General features: G+C 30.6%; 1 protein-coding gene across 3 annotated transcripts in view; it reads right to left on the reverse strand.

Moving 5' to 3' along the window:
- The window catches only part of Taf3 (TBP-associated factor 3), a 109,942-nt gene that overhangs the window by 2,256 nt on the left and 87,099 nt on the right, over positions 1–20,587 (reverse strand). The window contains exons 8-10 of one of the 3 annotated variants that reach the window (XM_075363312.1): positions 12,638–12,738; positions 12,135–12,266; positions 5,266–5,292 (exon numbers count right to left, since the gene is read on the reverse strand). In XM_075363312.1, coding sequence (XP_075219427.1) covers positions 12,140–12,266; positions 12,638–12,738 — 228 coding nt within the window. In that variant the 3' untranslated portion in view covers positions 5,266–5,292; positions 12,135–12,139. Of the gene's footprint in view, positions 1–5,091; positions 5,293–12,134; positions 12,267–12,637; positions 12,739–20,587 lie in introns of those variants that run through there. The other 2 variants (XM_075363311.1, XM_075363313.1) reach the window with 2 other exon arrangements.

Below are 20,587 nucleotides of genomic sequence, written 5' to 3' on the forward strand. Positions count from 1 at the left end.
GCACATCTGTAATTATCGAGAATATAAATAAACCTTTAAAAAAAAATGTGATTCATAAAATATCTGACTTTAAGGGTAGAGGAGTTGTAAGAAGATTTGTAACTTTAGAAAAACTACTTTCTACTAAAAGGTTTAACTGACAAAAAAATGTATTTATTTTTACCTAAAACATATATAAACATACAAGTGTTATTTTACATACAATAACTATATTCATAATTTTTTTTTGTAAAAAAAACCACAATTATCCAAAGGATCATTAGAGATAATTTTAATCAGAAATGCATTCTATTCAACTGATGAACTCTTTTCCTTATAATACTAGATTAATATTACATTAATATTACCTTAGTAATATTACATTACTAAGGTATTTGGTATAAGTAATAACCACACAATTGATTATATGATATTTTACAGAACTAATACTGCACACTAGAATACGGTTTTCATGACATCCTATATTTTAAAATCCCAAGGATTAGAATCAGTACGTCATAGTGAAGACATTCTAAGGGAATACTTTACTATGATCTGAGAGATGCAGTATATATGTATAAAAATGTAGTAAGAAGAAACTGAGAAAATCATTTTGATAAAAGTATAACATGTGCTTCTCATTAATTATATAGAAAAATAAAGAAAAAAAAAATTGTAGATGGTTATGTGAGTTTATATAATTTATTATATATACTTTTTTGAATTTTACTTTTAAATTAAAAAGTTTAATTATTGAAAGTCCAAAACTAAACAGCAAATGTTTGACGTAACAAACAGAATTATTAACAATGAAGAAAACAGAACTTGACAATGCTGATCAAAATGGCGAAACTAGAACAGCGGACAGCTTAACAGCTGTAACAATTTATGGAACGTTTAGCAACCTAACAATGAACTCTGTAATATTTGGGAATAACGTCCCTGAATGATCATTTACAAACAAACTTCAAATTGTAGTCCACTTAATTAAAAGTTGAATTTGTTAAACATTTATATTATTTTTGAGTATTAAATACCTGATTTTGTACAAGAGAATAACTTGAAATATTTGAATATTTTTGTGGGGATCATTAGTCAATTCAGTCTAAGGGTGAGAAAACATTTGTTATAAATTTTACTAAAAAATTAATTCACCTCATGGTAGTATATCATCTTTTATCCGATTTTGCTTATGATGATATTAAACAGCGGCTGAAGGTTGCAATTAGCAAAAAAAAACTTACTCTTCACTAAATTGTCTATTATTTTAGGAAAGACAATTTATTTATTTTTGTTTTTTATTTTAGAAAAGGTAGTTGATATAATTTTAAAGGATGCAAGTAATAATTTTAAATACATTACATTTATTAAATTAAAAAAAAAGGATATCTAATGAGTAGGTGATCTGAGTTTTGGTAATCTGGATATAAAATATTCCAGCCAGATATTAACTACGGAAAAATATGTGTATAGATACAGTATCAAAAATAATAAATGAATTTTGGAAATTGTTAAGCATTTGCTTTTCTGAAAAGACCTCAACTAATGAGAGAAGCAAAAGACTGGAAGTCCACAAGAGCATTTTCAGTTCGTGAAAATACAATTGAGGCTGAGTACGGCAGCGGTATTGGTGGGAGAATAGAAAAAAACCTTTTTTGAAAATAGTTGAAAAGAGAGGTTGCAGTATTTCTCTTAATATTATATATATTATAGAATATTTAAAGCAAAGCGCCATTTTTGTCATGGACAGCTGGCAGGATTGCATCCAGCTGAGCAGTTTGGTGTTGCTCATTGAACTATTATTTTCAGTTTAAATTTTATTAATCTAGGAAATCCTGATGGTCATTTCCATAGCATAAGAACACTGATAACTCCTTATACAAGAGACATTGTGTGTTGGTTTGTTTTGCTGTATTTGCTCACATATTATTTATCAATTGAAGCACAAACTTTATGAACTGAATTTATCAACTGTGAGCCTCTATCACTGTGTGAGTTGGGTTTGAACTGAATGATTCAAATCAATTGAATGAATATTACAAAAATAACAGAATTAAATTTACATTAAATAAAATAATCTTATGATCAAGAACATGGTGCATAGGTTGGTTTATTTCATGTATGTGCTTACATTTTTATAAACCAATACACCATGCTTCTTGATCATAAAATAATTGTAAAATTTTTGAATAAACAAAACATTTTCCAAGCAATTTGACTTCCATCCTAATAATTATTTGAGAATGAAGTGTAAAAAATGTTGAATAGTTTAGTTACTTCTGCTATCATCATAAGGAGAAACAGAGAATATATACAATAGATAACAGTACAACATAATACCTTATTGAAGATACTGTATTATCTCCTAACATAAACTCTAAAAGTTATTTTGATTAGTCGTTCTATTGATAAGGTTAAGGTTATTATAGATATTATTATAAATCATAGTTACTGAAATTGAAGTGCTAACTTATTTCTTTTACGGTCAAACCGAGATAAAGAAACTAAGCGCTTCTTGGTAAAATGCAACAAAGTAGAAAACTGCATTTGCTTGCCTTATTTTTTTTTGGAAAATTTCCTTTTGTGTTAAAAAATAAAGCAAATTTTTACAGCGGGCTGCTATGAGCCTGCCTTTTTTCTAGTTTTTAAAAAAAAAAGCATGGTGTGTTGGTTTGCTATATGTGCATACATTTTAATTTTAAAAAACCAATGCGTACAACCAATATGATAAATAGAAGGGGCATGAGGCAATTTGCAGGATATTACTTATCTTTTTTTTAAATAATTAATTATTGTTTTGGTTAAACGAAAAGATTGTGTTGAATAAATGCTCTGGAATGATTATATCAGCTTTGTTTCCTTAATATTATTTTTTAAATTTATTAGTATATTTAAATAAGAGCAGTAATATATCTTTAATAAATTTATTGATCTTTGGGGATACAAAAAGAAAACATTGGGGTTAGACCTGCATTAAAAATCACAGCTCAAGAACAGCTAAAAATGTTCAGGTTTTTGAAGGTTTTCATTGTAAAAGTTTTTGTTGTTAGTACACTAAATTCATGAATGTTATTTAGTTACAACTGACAAAAAGATTTAATAAAATCATGTGTAATGAAAGATAAACCATACAACATTTTCACGGCGGGCCTTAGGCCTGCCTTCTTTCTATTAACACAAAAGGGATATGAAAAAGAGATAATAAGATGCGTGAAAAAGTATTTGATTATATAATAAGTCACTTATAATGAGGTTTATTGAAACAAGAAACCAGTTGTAATGAGCAAAGATAAAAAACTGGTTGGTTTCCTATAATATTAATGTAATATTTGTTTTAATGAGCTAATAACAAAGTAAGAAGTCTGTTATAATGAGCAAATCATTTTCTTTCAAATAATAAATTTGTTCCGAGAGTAATTACAAAATGAATGATTTTAAAATACTGGTACAGAAATTAATCGTTACAAGTCATTAGTACTGTATGTTTGTAATATTGAATGTTATAACTACGTTGTTCAATTAAATTAGGGAGGCAATGAGCTCCATACAATAAGTGAAAGTGAGTAATAAGAAACAACCCAGATGCAGAAGTAAGCAATGTTCAGTTTTGTACTGGCAATTTCTGAATTTTGGGAAATTCCATTCCTCTCCTGTTATGAAGTTTATACAGGTAGTACTGCGAAAGGAAGTGAGAGTAATTCTACAGTCAAGTTCAGATAGCAGATTCTTCAATGGGTTGGTTGCTGCTTTGAACAGTATGTTCATGTGTTTAACTTGGGCAGAAGTCTATGAATTTTCTGTGAACGTGTTGTGGTGTTTTCTGATAATTTTTGCGGCACAGAAGTAATGTTGGGGTTAAAAGAAAAATTCTTTTCATTTGTAAAAAATTAAAAATTATTGAGGAATTAGAAAACAGGTGATCTAATTCTGAGATGTGTAAAACTCATGGGCTTTCTACTTCCACTGTGTCAACGATTTAAAAGAAGCTTGATAAGTTAATATTAGCTTTTGAAAAAAGTCAGTCTCGGGTAAAGAAGATATATATCTTCTTCACATATCTTCTATGTGAAAACTTTCTCATAAATGGACCAATTTTGAAAATTCAGGCAGAAAAATTTGCTGACCAGCAGGGATATAAAGGGTTTGTTTATGGCGATGGTTGGCTGAACCGATTTAAAATAAAAACAGAATCAAATCATTTTTGCAAAAGTTAGCAGTGAAAAAGGCAGCGTAGATAATTCAGAAATTACCAATTGGCTGGGTGAAAAGGCCTATTTTATAAATTAACTCCGGACAAAACATTTAAATAATTTAAATGTGAAAAAATGTGTTGGCAGAATCCATTCAAAAGTAAAGTTTACTGTTCTGTGATCAAATATGATTGGAACTAAAAAAAAAAAGAAAAAAGAAAGCTAATAAAGTTTTTACTTAAATCTGCACTTTCACAAACAGCAAATATAAATTGTGTTAATTAAACTTGAATACAACTTTAGGCCAGGGAAAAAATGAAAGTATTTAAAAAAAAATTATCTTTTGATAAGTGACTTTTTCAAGAACCTTAATGTTCATGTTCGTAAAATGAACATGGACCCCATGGGATTTATGAATGAATTTGATGGTAGCAAATAAGGCAATATTCTACACCATGCTGTAATCTGTACTGCATAATAATGGCTAATTGTAAGGGTAATATGTCTATCGATGAAGTAACCAGGCGACTACAACATAATATAAAAAAAATGTGAAAAATTACCATTTCTTTCACAACTAAATGAAAGGTCAAGTTAATTTTAAAAAAAAGAATGAAAAACATCAAAATTGGCTGAAATTGTCTAAGTATCCTACAAAAAAGGGATTAATGAAAAATTAAAATAATATGGTATGTATAACTAATATAAAACGCTTTAGTTATGTTCTGTATGAGCCAAATGGCAAAGGATATAAAATACACAAGTTACTTAATCTAAATAAACAAGTAATTGTAACAACATATACAAATCTTAAAAATATACGATTTTAACCAAATAACAAAATCTTTACAATATAAATCTGTACATAAAAAAAAAAATCAATATAGATACAAATTGTACAATAAATGAATTTTACAGCTTATGTGTTAATGGTTATACATAACAGGTATGAAGATTATCATCTTCCTTGAAAAAATTATCCAATATATGACTAAATACAAATAAATGTAACTCGATAAATGTAACAGCTCAGTTCAGAAAAAACAAGATAACAGTTGAGTTCCCAGAATTTTGTTTTTATCAACAGTTTTCTTACCATTTTTCTCCATAAAACTTTAATTAACTGAAACAAAATCAATCAATGTAAATTAAAAAAAATAAATTAAGAATTTAAAAAGTTAATTTTTAATTTAGTAAGTCCTACTTATGTGATTGAATATACACAAAATTAATTTTGGAATTTTTTTTTTTAATGGATTAACCCACTTGGTTAACTCTTTGTACCTGCTCTATAAAAACAATTTCCGGAAAAGGATATTTCATTTTAATCTAGTAAAATTAAATTTAAGGTTTAAACACACAACCAAAACAATATCAGACGAACTTACACGAATCCGTAATAATCAAACAACAAAACATATATACAAAGTACAGTGATAAAATATTTGTGGTAATGAAACACGTTACGGAAAAATGTTATTGCAATTTTGATATTTTATCTATAAAAAAGAAAAAAATATTTAAGAGATAATTTACTCATCATTATATCAAAATTATGAATAGTATAAAGAAATCAAGTATCTAGTCTGTCATTATTTGATATATAAGAGGGGTACTTAGATTACTTTAAATAAATATAATCCTTTTGTTAAGCATTCTGAGATTTAATAAATTTGATGTGAGCTTACAGCAGTGACAAGCGATTGTAAGCCCTCTGCTACTAAGAAAAGTATCATCTGTCAAAGTCTGCGGGTGAAATCACAGTGAGCTGCCCATATAAGTAAAAAATATAATTTTTCTACTGGCATTGACATTAGAAACTAAACTCATTTCACTAGAATGAGTTTTCCAGTACGGTAAGTTATTATAAAATAAATCTTATGTAAATTAAGGAGATTGTATTTTCTGACCATTATAATGTTACTATATAAAAAACGTAACCTATGAACTCATATTACTTATGTATGTCTAACTACCCTAGTAGGATATTGCTAAATATATAGTGTGATTTAATAGACATGTAACAAAAGACAATTGATTTTTGAGATTTCATTATTTAACTGTAGTACAATGTTCATTTTATTTTTCACGATTTTATTGAAAGTCTTATAATGATACTATAAGCCTTGTTGATGGATTGCTTAACAGAAATTTAGTTACAAAGAAAAAGCTATGGTTAATGGTTACTGAAAAACAAGAAAGGACACAACTTTATCAATTGATGACTGTTTATCAAACAAAGTGGTAATCCAGTATTAAATTTTAAGTGATTTTTTTTTGTATAAACAGTTTGTAAGTTTTTGTTTTTCAAATTTAATTTAGAAATTTTAGCAGGGCTATTAAACAAAGAAATTTGAAATTTAGGTTTAAGTAGAATTAATAGATATGTAAAAAATCCAAACATTGCAATTTACATATTTTTGTTAAAAAATCCAATTATATAATTTGTTAGAAAAGTTTATTTAAAAATGTAACCTATTTAACAAAAAGATTAAGTCAGTGCCAAATGTTTAAGTCTGGAAAAAAACAATAGTTATCTATAGTTTCCTCATTTTGAGCCATACGTGAGAAACAAATTTTCTTAAATTGTTAAATAATTCTCACTACTAACAGCAATAATGAACTCTCTAATTAGAAACTGAAAACAGTTTTTTCTTTAAATTAAGGAATAAAATTTAAAGTTGCATTTCTAGTCACCCAGTGTGAATATTATTTTTTACTATGAACATTTTCCGTTTACAGAAATATAATACTGTACCAGCAGTGTTTCTAAACCTGTGCGGCATGAGCAATTGAAAAAAAAATATAAAAAAAATGTATTAATTTACTGAAAGGAAAGCAAAACAAAATACATTCTGACATAATAAATAATAAAATACACATTTACACTGATATAATACACTTATAAATAGAATATTGTATCAGTACTGCACAATATATTTAATAAACTTATCAATACTAAATTTAAAAAAAGTTTAATAATTATTAGTGACCCCATTGGGCCTGTTTTGCAAAAAAACGTTTTTCAAAGGAAGGTTTCATATTAGAAATAGACACTGAGTTCTTATTCTATATTTAGCCGAGATCTATATTTTGTCTTCAAAGCAGCCGCCACGCAGAAAATCCTGTTTTGCAAAGGCAGGATATTGAAAATGGTAGTAGTATATGAAATGCTCTTGTTTTCAGTGCAGAAAACTCATCATCATTCAAAGAGAGGGATTTATTACGAAATTGTCTTTTGATTTTGCCACTTGCCATGAAGTCTATGAAAATTTCTTCTTCGGCAGTTGAGAGCCCTTCGAGAGTATTTTGCAATGGATCCCTAACCCACTCGTGACTTGCTACCAAGTTGTCATCAGCAAGAAAATGTTTTTCAAAATTCTTTGCCAGCATGGCTAAATGATTTTTAATGGTTACAAAAACAACTTTCATATGTAGTTCTTCAGCCTTGTAAGTATTAACACATTCATCCATATTTGTAAGCATTTCTAGGTGTTTTTGCTTTAAATTTCTGCTTCACAATTACATTTTCGACAATAAGCTTTAACTTTATCTCTCGTATCCAACATAGGGTATTTGCTCCTTGGAGTTGAAGAATCAAGGTATATAATTTCTGGAATATGTCGACCAAGTAGCTCAATTACATCACAAATAAACTATCTTGAAACTTCTCAGCTTTCGGTTGGTTTTCCTCTTCTAGAAAAATGGAAATTTCATCTTTTAATTCGTAAAAATTTCCCACGTGATAACCATCTTGCCTCGCAATAATATAGTAATGTTGAATGTACTGCACCCATGTCTTTATAAAGTGCAGAAAGATTTTTGATTCTAGGGATCTCATTTTTATATAATTTGCTATGGTTACAACCATTGTTAGCACAATATTCAGACCAGGACTTATTTCTTCAAAAGCCAGAGCTTATCTTTAGATCACACAATGTGTCCATACACACTGTGGAGATTTTTGTTTCATAAGTGCTTATACACTTTGGAATCTTCCAGATATTGAACGAGAACCATCGGTGCATATTCTGATGCAATTTTTCCACTGTATTTTTATCTCATTTATAAAATTATTTAAGATAGCAAATAATGCAAGTGCAATTGGTTTGAGTTCTATTGGTTTGTAGAAAAGTAATTCTACTGCTAACATTCCATCACATAATCAAACATAGGCAATGAAATGAGCATCTTTATTGTTATCTGTTGCCTCATCAAGATGAATAGATAACAATTTGTCATGCAACTTCCCAAAAAGCTGATGCTGTACATCTTCAACTATATCACCAATTCGACGGGCAACAGTATTATTTGTTAAAGATATGGACTGTAATTGTTTGGCAAGATTATCTCCAAACATAGCTTCCACAAATCTAATGCTATATGGTGCTGAGTTTAGGGTCGGCGTTGTTAGATTTGCTAAGTACAGGGGTAAATTGGAACTCATCTACAGGAGGTGTTGCATCAGAGTAGCGGACACCTATAGGACAGTATCCAGGAAGGCAGTTGAGGTGATTGCTGGGCTCCCGCCTGTAGACTTGATGATAATGCAGCGTAGCAGAATTAGAGAACTGAGAATACTCCCATTAGAGGAAAGGAAGTGCTCTGCTGAAGAACTAGAAGAAGAGATTGCACAAACATGACAGGAATGGTGGGACTGAACCACGAAGGGTAGGTGGACTGATCACCTTATTGGGGACATCAGGGGGTGGTGCCAGAGGACCCATGGCACGCTGGGTTTTGAGTTAACACAATTCCTGGTGGATCATGGGGGATTCAGGTTTTATTTGTATAGATTCGGGCTTGACCTGTCTGAAAATTGCCCGGAGTGTGAGGTAGAAGAGGTCCCCCAACATGTATACTTTTTGTGCCCGCGATTCACTATAGAGGATAGAGAGATGCTTTGCAACCTGAGATGTGAGCACATGTATTGCCCTGAAGATACCTTACAGATCCTATTATAAGGTAGCTGCATTTATATGAGGAGTCCCACAGAGGAGAATGGCGCTGGAGAGCGCGGGGCAGACAGGTTATCGGCTGAGTGCCTAGTGGGTTCCTCATACGTGTGAGGGTCGTCTGGCTGTGATGAGGCCGGGGACACTCTGCTCATGTGTCTGATGGTGGCCACTGGTAAGTGGTGTGACTGTTTGAGATTTCTGTCTTGACTGCTGTGTGGGTGTTGTGGATGTTAGAAGTTTTGTCCTGTTCTCTCCATGGTTCTTGTGCGATGTTGTTGTCTGTGTTTGTATTTGATATGCTGTATGTGTTGTTTCCATGGTGTGTACATTCTGTTGGTTTGTTATGACTGTGTGTGTGTCGATTCCCCTTTCTTCTGATGAAATGCTCTTAAAAGCAGTACCAGGAAGGGGGGAAGCCAGGGGTGGAGGTTTAGTTGGTAGTGCACAGGTATACATATGCCCTTGGTTGTAACCGGTGGAACCTGCTAGCGAGCCTAACATTGCTTAGGCGCTTGTAAATGGAGATCTTCCACCTCTTTAAAAAAGGCAGAGAACAATAGAGAGGTATCGATTCTGATTTTGTCAATGCAGCAGATTGGTGTTGCTAAATATCAATAAATCTAATTATTCTTCGTAAAGCTTTTATCAAAGATGGTATGGCCAGCACATGCTAATTCATAAGAATAAAAAATAGTTGATAATAAAAATAATAAACAGAAAAAGATGAAAAAAAAAAGAATCAAAAGGGATCATTACTTCAAATTATTAGTTTATGGATTAGTGGGTCTAATGTCATTACAAAAACTCATTAGATTATAAACTTGGAAAGCACACAAAAGGATTTTTAATGTAGATTTGTTTAACTGGATTTCTCTTTTCTTTTTTCAAATATCTATTCTATTAACCTCCAATTATAAATCATTATTCAATTAATGTTCTCATAAAAAAATACTTGTATGTATGTAATAATTAGAACTAGCTACCATTTGTTTAACTAGAGACATTTCTACATTCATTTAAGAACTTGAAACCTCTTGTGTCTGTGAATAGAACCTAATATAACTGAATATAATCCCATACAAAAAAGTGAATAAAAACTAGTTGTGTAATGTAAATATTCAATGTTATGTGTTTTAGAACACTTGAACTTGAGATCTATTTAATTAGATGAACAGTCTAAGAAGAGTTCAGCAACTGAGAATATATTCTAACTTATAAACACAGTACAAAGATCAGATTTCAAAGTTTTTTAATTAATTTATGTATCTTTCTGAATATATTCAAAAATCCAATACATTCTTAAGTTTCACAGGGAATTTTAAGGATTGCATAGTGCATATGTAACAGGAGCCTGTAAAAGTCTGCAACTATATTTTACTAATGAGAGTACCTATAGCTTACATTCACAGTTTGTCAGGGCTGGATATGTATGAGATGCGACAATAAAGTAATATTTGCAAGATGTGGCAATCCTGCAGCTTGCGTAGGCACACCATCTTTGACCTTGGTCTATAAGCTACTCTAGTCCAAGCGGCACATTGATGCAACTGCTCAGTCGTGAGTTGTGCTGTAATAAGTGAACACGTGTTTATGTCTCTCGTCACAGAAATGAAACCGCAAAATATTGCGCAACGGTATGCCATTTCTTTTTGCGTTAAATTGGGTGAAAACGCGACGACAACTTAAGGTAAGCTTCAGAAAGCTTTTGGAGAGGAGGTTATGTCAAGAGCTCAAGTTTTTGGGTGGCATAAAATTTTTAGTGAAGGCAGAACGAATGTTGAAGATGAAGACCGTAGTGGACGACCATCAACCTCACGGACAGATGTCAACTTGACCAGGGTGCGTGAAATCGTACGATCTGATCGAAGATTATCCGTGAAAATGATTGCAGAAGAACTCAACATCAATTGAGAAACGGTTCATCTAATATTAACTGAAGATCCTGGTATAAGAAAGATTTGTGCAAAAATGGTCCCCAAAAATCTCACACAACAGCGAGAAACAAGGAAAAATATGGCAGCTGATCTGTTAGAGCAAATGGAAATCAATCCAGATTTGTTGAGACATGTTATCACTTGGTTTTTTGAATACGATCCAGAAAGAAACAAAATGCCAAAGTTCGCAATGGTGCTCAAAGGGATCACAAAGACCAAAAAAAGCTCACATGTCAAAGTCAAAAGTGAAATGCATGCTTGTGTGCTTCTTCGATTCCAAGGGAATTGTTCATAAAGAGTGGGTGCCTCCTGGACAAACAGTTAACCAATATTTCTACAAAGAAATTTTAGAAAGACTTCGTAAACGAGTTCTTCGTGCCCGTGCCAACACTGCTGATAATTGGATTCTGCATCACGATAATGCGCCATCCCATACTGCTCTGTCAGTACAGCAATTTTTAACCTGAAAACAAATTTCAGTACTACCACAGCCACCTTATTCACCAGATATCACTCCATGCGACTTTTTTCTATTTCCAAGAGTCAAAATGGCGGTCAAGGGACACCATTTTTAAACAATACAAGATGTCCAAAAAGCTGTTACGAGGGTCTTGGAGGATATTACAGAAGATGAGTTCCAGAAATGTTACCATCAATGGCAGAAGCGCTGGAATAAGTGTGTGCAATCAGAGGGGAACTACTTTGAAGGAGACAACACTAAACATGACTAAAACGGTAAGCAACATTTTTTTTCACATCAGTCTCATTACTTTATTGTTGCACCTGGTAGTTCACCAGAATACAAAAATGAATCGTGGACAGGGACAATATTGAACTGTTAGTATTAAAATATAACTGGTTTGGCAAAGCTTGGAACTATCAATCGCTTGCATAGGAGGTCAGTGCTTAACTATTTGTGTCACTCTGACACATAGTATTTCATGAAATAAGAAGTAAACTTCTGAGTATTTAAAGGCTTAATGTAAAATTAAAACATATAAAATTTACATCCGGGTAGGATGATAAAACTTCTTTGTCTATTCATTTAATTAAGGAATAATTCACTATCTTACCTTCATTAAGCCAAATTTTTCTTTTTCCTTATCTTCTTTTTCTTTTCTCCAACAATTTCATCTTTCTTTCCAATACATACTCTGCAAAACCAGTCATTAGAATCTGGTGGTACCTGAATGCCTACGCATACCCTAAAATTGGACAAAATAAAAAATAAAGCATTGCAAGTCTTTTATTTATGCAAAATTAAATAATATGGTAATTTAATGAATAAATGTACTTCATTTTAATTCTGTAGGACAGTTTCCTTAGTTAAAGGTTGTATATCTACATTCATAAAAAAATAATATTAATAAATATAAATTACTTTTTAAAATAACAAAAAATTAAAACTGTTTATAGTAAAGCAGAAGTCAATAAAGTAAAATGTGAAAAGCAAAATTATATATGTAATATAATTATGTTAATAACATACTGTTCAACATAATATAAAAGATATTCACAAATGACAATTTTATTTTATTAATAAAGATTAACACAAAAATTTAAAAATGTTACTCACCAATGGTACCATGCATCACAACCATCACAGCCTATCATTGGACTACCATCATCCTGACCTCCACAGCCAGGACAAATCCAAACTTGATTTCCTTCAGTATCCTGGATAAATTTATATAAAATACATATAATTAAAAAATATAGTATATAATAAACACAATGACCAAAAAATTAAATAATGCAAAATTTTGAAAGGGGTAATGAAAATGAAACAACCTTGGAAATAAAAATAATATTCCTAATTTCCTTTTTTAGATTCTGGTTAAAAACTACATGATAAGACTACAATTTTATACAAGGATGAGAAGAATATAAAATGTTGATCATATGAAAAAAGTAAAAGAATTCCTTTAGTAAAGGTGAGACAGGACATAACACTTAATCATAATTGTTAACAAGAAATTGTATGAGTAATGATGTTATTAGAAATAAAAACCCATAGTTTCACTAAATATAACTAATACCAACAAGATCTCAGCTCTAGTAACTTAACTTATACAAACTAGTACTTGACTGTAGTTATAATTGCTCCCAAGCAAGTCTCCCGGAGGCTAAAAGGATTCAACAGATGAGAAAATATATCACTATTATTAAGCTAGGTATTAATGTGGTTATCTATTTCATAAAGATAACAATCTTATTTGAAACTCAAAATAAAACTTCAATACTATATTCTAGTTTAATGTACAATGTTCAAATCCCCATTCTGTAAAATAGTTAATAAAAAAATATTCAAAAACAAAAAGTATTCAAAACATGTTTAACAATTTTTTTCTTCAACTGACTGTAAATACAACTACCAATTATTATCAGGAAGACAGGATATTAGGCAACTTTATCAGAAAAGAAAAAAAATATATATAAATATTAATAAATATATTGCGCAATATATATCCATGACAAACAAAATATATAACACAAACAGATTACAAAATTTTAGAAAGTCTATTACAAATTTTTAGCAAACCTCATGATGTAATAAAATAGAAATTTGTTACTGTTATTTTCCCATTAAATCTTATTCTAACATAATCATTAATATAACAAGTCCAACTAGTCTACTTTTCTAAAGGGATCATCTCTAAACTGCTTTACAATTTATACATATATCCTACAGCAATGTTTCTCAACTTTTTTTTTATGCCGGACCTGTAAAATTACAAAAAAATATACAGGGACTGGCAGCCTTCAGCTTAGATTTTTTGACAGGCAAAAAAAATATACCTAAAATCAATATTTTTTTTATTAGTAATTAAATTTACATATGCATAATATTAATATCATTTCTATCTATAAACAACAAAACAATACGTAAATGAAAATCAGAAAATAAATGTACATTGTTTTATTTAAAAACAGGAAGTACAAACAAATCATATGTCAAACTAATTGTAAGTAATGAAAGTTAGTGAAAAATTTGTTACTGCTCATTTTGTACAATTGTTTCAATGTCAGGTTGTAAATTACTTAAACCTAATCGAAGAGATTCATTTATTGATAGACAATTTCTTGTTTTGGTTTTAATAAATGTCATAGTGGAGAATCCAGCTTCACACAAATATGGGGTTGCAAAGGGAAGTAGCGTTTTATCAAATTTTTTCAGGGACCGGTAGCATTATCTTGCAGACTGGCACTGGTCCTACAGACCGGTGGTTGAGAAACACTGCCCTACAGTAATATATATATAGATAAACATATATTCAGACATGATTAGTTAGGGAAATAAATATGGCATTACAAAATTATTTTACTATCAATTTTTATTTAAATGATTTTTTATTAACAGACAGACCAGTCTAATGTGATCTTTTATATACTTGTCCTTAACAAGGATCCAGCAGGTATCTAGCTGGAACCAAACAATATGCTCTTCTTTTTTTACTTTCCTTTTCTTAGAAATGAAAAGAGGTCAAGAATAAGGGAAAGATTGATAGTAAGAAAATGATGATTTACCCATGCAGAATTTGCATTATTTGTGTTTGTGCAAAACAACACAAATAAATTCAACTAAAGGAGTTCTTCTAAGCCTTTCCACAATACTTCAGGAGATGGGGGGTATTTTAACTGGGATGGAAATAATACATTACTGATCCATGATTTTGTACAGACTGGCTCAAATCTATGGTCCAATAAACTGATTTTCCTTTAAATAAATAACACTGATCAACAATGACTTTGTTAAATGAGAGTGAATAACCGATTATTATAGTATTTTTCAAGCTGATTTCAAATATGAAATCAGAATTCTTCTATCAGGCTTAGTTTTTTGCAATTACCATTCTTATTTTCACATAGTATCATGTATGAGCGCTATAAGCATAGCATTTTATTTATTTATTACAGACCCTTAATTTTCACATTGATTTGTTAGACATTAGTCATCATGTTTATCATTTACACACTAAAATGAACAAGAATGTGACTCATTCTTCCTCATTTTCATCTATAAACACACTACTATAAACATATCATCCATTCATTAGTTATTTCTGTCATTATATTTACTTACAGACTGTTGTGCAGACTAGAGAACTATTTTTAATTTTCATTCAAGTGCAAGTTCTCATGGGTGTAACATTCAGTTTTGAAGCTGGCTTTCATATTTGTGGGTATATGTTGTTCAGTAAAGTGAATATATTTATTAAATTAGTGTGTTTATAAAGGGGTTCTTTTTAAACATTAGTTATTGTAATGTATTAACAATGCCTTGCATTAATCATCCAAACAATTTCTGCTGCATCTGTGTTGAGGTAACTGTGAAGTCCCAGAAAAGAAATACAATTTCACTGATAAAAAAGTCGTATGAACTGTATTTTGGATGTAAATTAGGTGATCAGTACAAATCTTGGGTTCCTCATATTTGCTGTGCTTCTTGTGTAATATTGTTCATTGGCTGGCTAAATGGATCTCGTCACTTACCATTTACAATTCCAATGGTTTGGAGAAATCTGAAGGATCACACCACAGACTGTTATTTTTGTGTAATAAAGATATCTGGGTTAACAGCTAAAATTAAACTTACTGTTAAATACCCTGATATTCCCTCTGCCATGCAGCCAGTGCCACATAGCCAAGAGCTTCCAATTCTAGTACCATCAGAATCATGGAACTTAGATGAAGATGAAAATGTCGAAACTTGTACTGACTCGTTAGGCGATGAAGAGATCCAAACATTTTAGAAAATAGATATACTGAACCCCATTTAATTAATCAACACTAAAATAACTCCTTTCCATGACAGACAGTCAGAATTTGAACAGTTCTTCTCAGTACAAAAACTTAGCATACTGTAATGATGTGGACTCTTTACTGGAAGCTTTGGGACATATGTACCATCCTGATGAATGGCAACTTTTTATTGATTCATCAAAACTTAGTTTTTTGAAAGATATTCTATTTCACATTGGAAATAAATACCCATCAATACCATTAGCATACACTGTTCACATGAAGGAGTCTTATGAAACTTGTATTGAGCAGGATTCAGTATGAGAAATATTTATGGAGATCTGAAAGTACTAGCGCTTTTACTTGGATATACCAAGTTCTGTTGCTTTTTGTGCAAGTGGGACAGCAGAGATAGAAAAAACAATTACATAAAAGGGCAGTGGCCAAAGATCAAAGAGAGAGGTACTGACTGTATGAAAGAAGAATGTTGTGATTCAGGTATTAGTAAAACCAGAAAAATTTTGTTTTCCACCACTATACATTAAGCTAGGTTTATTAAAAAATTTTGTTAAAGCAAAATTTTGGATTGTAATGGTGCAGGGTTTTAGTTAAAAAAAAAATAATATAAGTGATATTAAAATAAAGAAGGTATATTTGTTGGATCACAAATAAGAAAACTAATGAGTAATCCAGCATTTGAAGAATGTTTAAATGACTTGGAGGTTTCTGCATGGAAATCATTTCAAAATGTAGTAAACAACTTCCTTGGAAACCATAAGGCCAATAACTACAGAGAACTTGTGAGTGAACTCCTTCAAAACTACAAAGAACTTGGGTATAACATGTCACTCAAAACCATTTCTTCCCATTCGCATTTGAGACTTTTTCCCTAACAACCTTGACACTGTCAGTGAATAATAATGCACCCATCTATTTTTCAAATAAGTTCTTCATAACGCGTATTTTACAGACTTAACTGACTGCAACTGATGTACTTCTGGTGAAAGAATGCTTTCACCAGAAGATATCTGTAATGGAAACACAAAACCAGGGAAAATGGAACCCAAAAATGTTAACCGACTACTGTTGGAATCTAAAGAGGGATCTACCTACAGCAGAAAATCCAAAAGAAATAGATATTAGGTGAGTACAAAATGCGTGTAATGTATTGTCATATTACGTTCACCATACATTTTTGTTTCAAAAAAAAATTTCAATTACAAAACACTGGGCTTGATAGAAAGAAATCCATTAAAATATATGAAATCAGCATAAAAATTACTGTAAGAATCAGCCATTCACTTTTTAAAAAATTAAATTTTTGTTGACCAGAGTAATAAACAATCACCCAAAAAAAAGAAGATTAGTAAAAAAGAGTATGTAAAAAAAGGTAATTTACATAAAACTTTCAAACTTAACTTGTACTTTCTTTAGGAAGGGGTTCAATAACATTAGAAAGCAAATGAAGTTCATTTTTTATATGAACTGTCTCTTATCTTCTGAAATTTACACATTTTCTTTTTTTTAGAATTATTTTGCCAGTTTTTTATGTCACACCTCAATATTTGGAATCAAGACATACCTTATGGGGATGATTACATAATATTTCATAATGTAACTCTTAGTGTTGGAATGAGGCAGAGAGATACATATTGTCTTTTAAAACAATATAACTATCCAGACAACTTTCAATTAATCCAGTACTGAATAATAATGCACCCATCTATTTTTCAAATTAGTTCTTCATAACACGTATTTTACAGTTTATATCGACCTTAATAGTAAATCATTTTATTATGACTGTAACTGATGTACTTGAAAGTGGCATCACAAAGAAAAAAACATACTGCACAACTGGTATTCTAAAAAACACCTTGCTCATGATTTAGAAATGAAAATTTAATCTTTATAAAGATGTTGAGGAATTCAAATACAAGAGAACCCTTGAACTGTCTTATGTTAAGTGTAATAAAATAGTTTATAAATAATGGAAAACAAATAATATCAGTTTATGAGCCTCTAAATTCTTAATATTAATAGAGGAAAGTAATAAATGCATTCTATAGATTAAACCTGTATTTAAAAAAATTTCCTTGCATTTTGATTCAGGCTGATTCAAGTGTAACATAATACATATTATAATTATTTTTAATTCACAGTGTTCAACTTAAAAAAGGCTCCATCACTTAGTTTAATCAAAAAATAGTTTATTGGCAAATGCTTATATAATCGTAATAATTAACAGATGTTGAAAATGATATCCATCCACTTCTATTCACACATGTTAACATGTTTGACTATGTTCCTGGCTACTCAAGTTAGCTGTACCCTGTCTATTTCATGGATGGCATTGGTATGTTTGTCTTCAATTCCTGCAGGTCTGGATTGCTCCTATAAACAATTTCCTTTAAGTAACCCCACAGAAAGAAGTCTGGATTAGTCAGATCAGGGGATCTTGGTGGCCACAATCCTTTAGAAATGATTCTTCCACTGAAAAAATTCTGTAGTTTCTCCCTAGTAGACCAAGCTGTATGGCAAGTGGCACTGTTCTGTTGCAACCGGCATTCACACTCATCATCTGCAGTAAGGCTATGAACTGTTGGATAATTTCTTGGTAGACAGCAACATTCACAGTTTTTTATTTTTTTAAAAACAATGGTCCTGTTATTTGTCGCCTGGAAACCACATACCATATGCCTATTTTTTGTGGGTGTAGGGGAGATTCAAAGAGAATGTGCAGGTTTTCAGTACCCCAGGTCTGGTAGTTCTGACTATTAACATACTCACCAAGGTGAAAACATGCTTCATCTTTGAAAAACACAAACTAAAATGCCAATGTTGCCTGTTAGCTCATAGAAAACCTGCATTTGATATGGACTATTCAGTATTTTCTTCATTGCAGTGTGGGCTGAACCTAGTGAAATGTTCTTTTCCAGCTTAACCTCCACAGATTTATGAAATCTTTTAACTACCATTTTAATTCTGGTACCTGTTTCACATCGTTAAAAGTGACCTATATAAAGCACGTTTCTGGTCTAATATGAACCCGTTTCACAAAACCTTTTGAATAACACTTTTCACTGGCGCTTGAAATTTCTTCCTGAACTTTCGCCGATACAACATGAGATTTCATCTCTAAATAAGTTTCCATCATGAATACATGTTCTACAACAATTAATGGTATTAACAAACAACACACGATTACGCAACCTTGTTCAAAAGCCAATGCGCAACAGACTGACAAAACTGAAATGTGCAGTAAATAAACAGTCATCCCCATTCCAGACGTATCAACATCTTCAACATTATTTTACCCATCTCACACCAATATATGCATTTATTATAAATTACTGAGTGATGGGGCCTCTTTTAACACTGTATCATAACATGTTCTATTAGATTTTATCTGTTACAATAAACTTAACTCTATAAGATGCAAATCTCTGGTGAAATGATGAATGCAATTAAATTATTTTCTAATTAAAAGATTATATAAGTCCCAATCTAACTGATTATTTTCTTAACTCTAAATTTAACATATTAAAACAATTCAACCACAGTGCTATTATTATAATAGCACTGACCTATACATTTTCATCTCAAAAACAAAGCATAAATTAAAATAACATTTTGATAAAAAAAATTAATCCTACAGCAACAAACATTGCTTTCTGCCATCTAATTACTGCTATCTGCATATAAGGAAACTGTACCCAGTGTTAACTTCATTAACTTATGAAAACCGCTCGATAGAATGTAGTTACAGTAATTTGCATCAATTTTAAGGATTATAATTCCTAAGGTATTCCAGATGTTGTGGAACAATCAGATTAAAAGGAATGCACCTTACCCTGGACTTCACATACCTGTTGTAGATACGAATGTTGTGAAAAAAGAAATGGTCTTGATGGGATAAGAGTCAAAAGTTACTCCTGGAAATGACAAACCCATTTCCAGGAATAACAAGTTCCATAACAGGTTTACTATGGATAATCAGGAGTGAAGTGGTTTCCCATCGTCTTGTTTTTAAAATTATATAAAATTAACAGGCATTTTAATTAATATATGTAAAACCTGTTACATAGTACAAAGGAATATAAAAATTTCTATCTAATATGATGAATCCTGTTTACAGTAATAAATGGATAGGAATTGTATTGTTAAATGTAATTTTTAAGTATTAACTGGTTTTCTGCCAGTGTAATTATAGCCTAATGGATAAATAACATGGAACATATGAAAAACTAAGATTTCCCTAAGTAAAGTTTTTTTCAAAGATAACTTTATTCTGAATTAATGCAAGGTATTCAGGAGGAAATGAAATTAAAAAAAAAATTGGAATAATCGTAGTACTTAAAATAAGCATAATATGATTACAGTTAAACCGGTTTTTAAAAATCTATAAATTATACAAACACATACACACAAACTTACAGATAAACAATCAAACTAATTTAATTTTATAGGTATTGTTTTTAATGTTCAAAAAAAAAATTATTTCATTTCATTAACACATCTTAACTTTTTTAATACTCATATGTTAAACATATACTCAAATATGAATTGATAGTCAACATTCCACATTTGACATATAATATATATATAATATATGAATTAATAGCCACAAATATGGTTATACTTAAAACATCAGAATTTAATGAAAAAAAAAAAATCTTTCTAATAATATCATACATCAACATATATATCAATAATATCATACGGCTTCTTCTTGGCTGAAGTCTAATAGAATGCAGTAACTACATGGGGATCAGGATTGTTATTA

The sequence above is a fragment of the Lycorma delicatula genome, chromosome 4 (assembly GCF_047948215.1).
Source record: "Lycorma delicatula isolate Av1 chromosome 4, ASM4794821v1, whole genome shotgun sequence".
NCBI classification, from domain to species: Eukaryota; Metazoa; Arthropoda; class Insecta; order Hemiptera; family Fulgoridae; genus Lycorma; species Lycorma delicatula.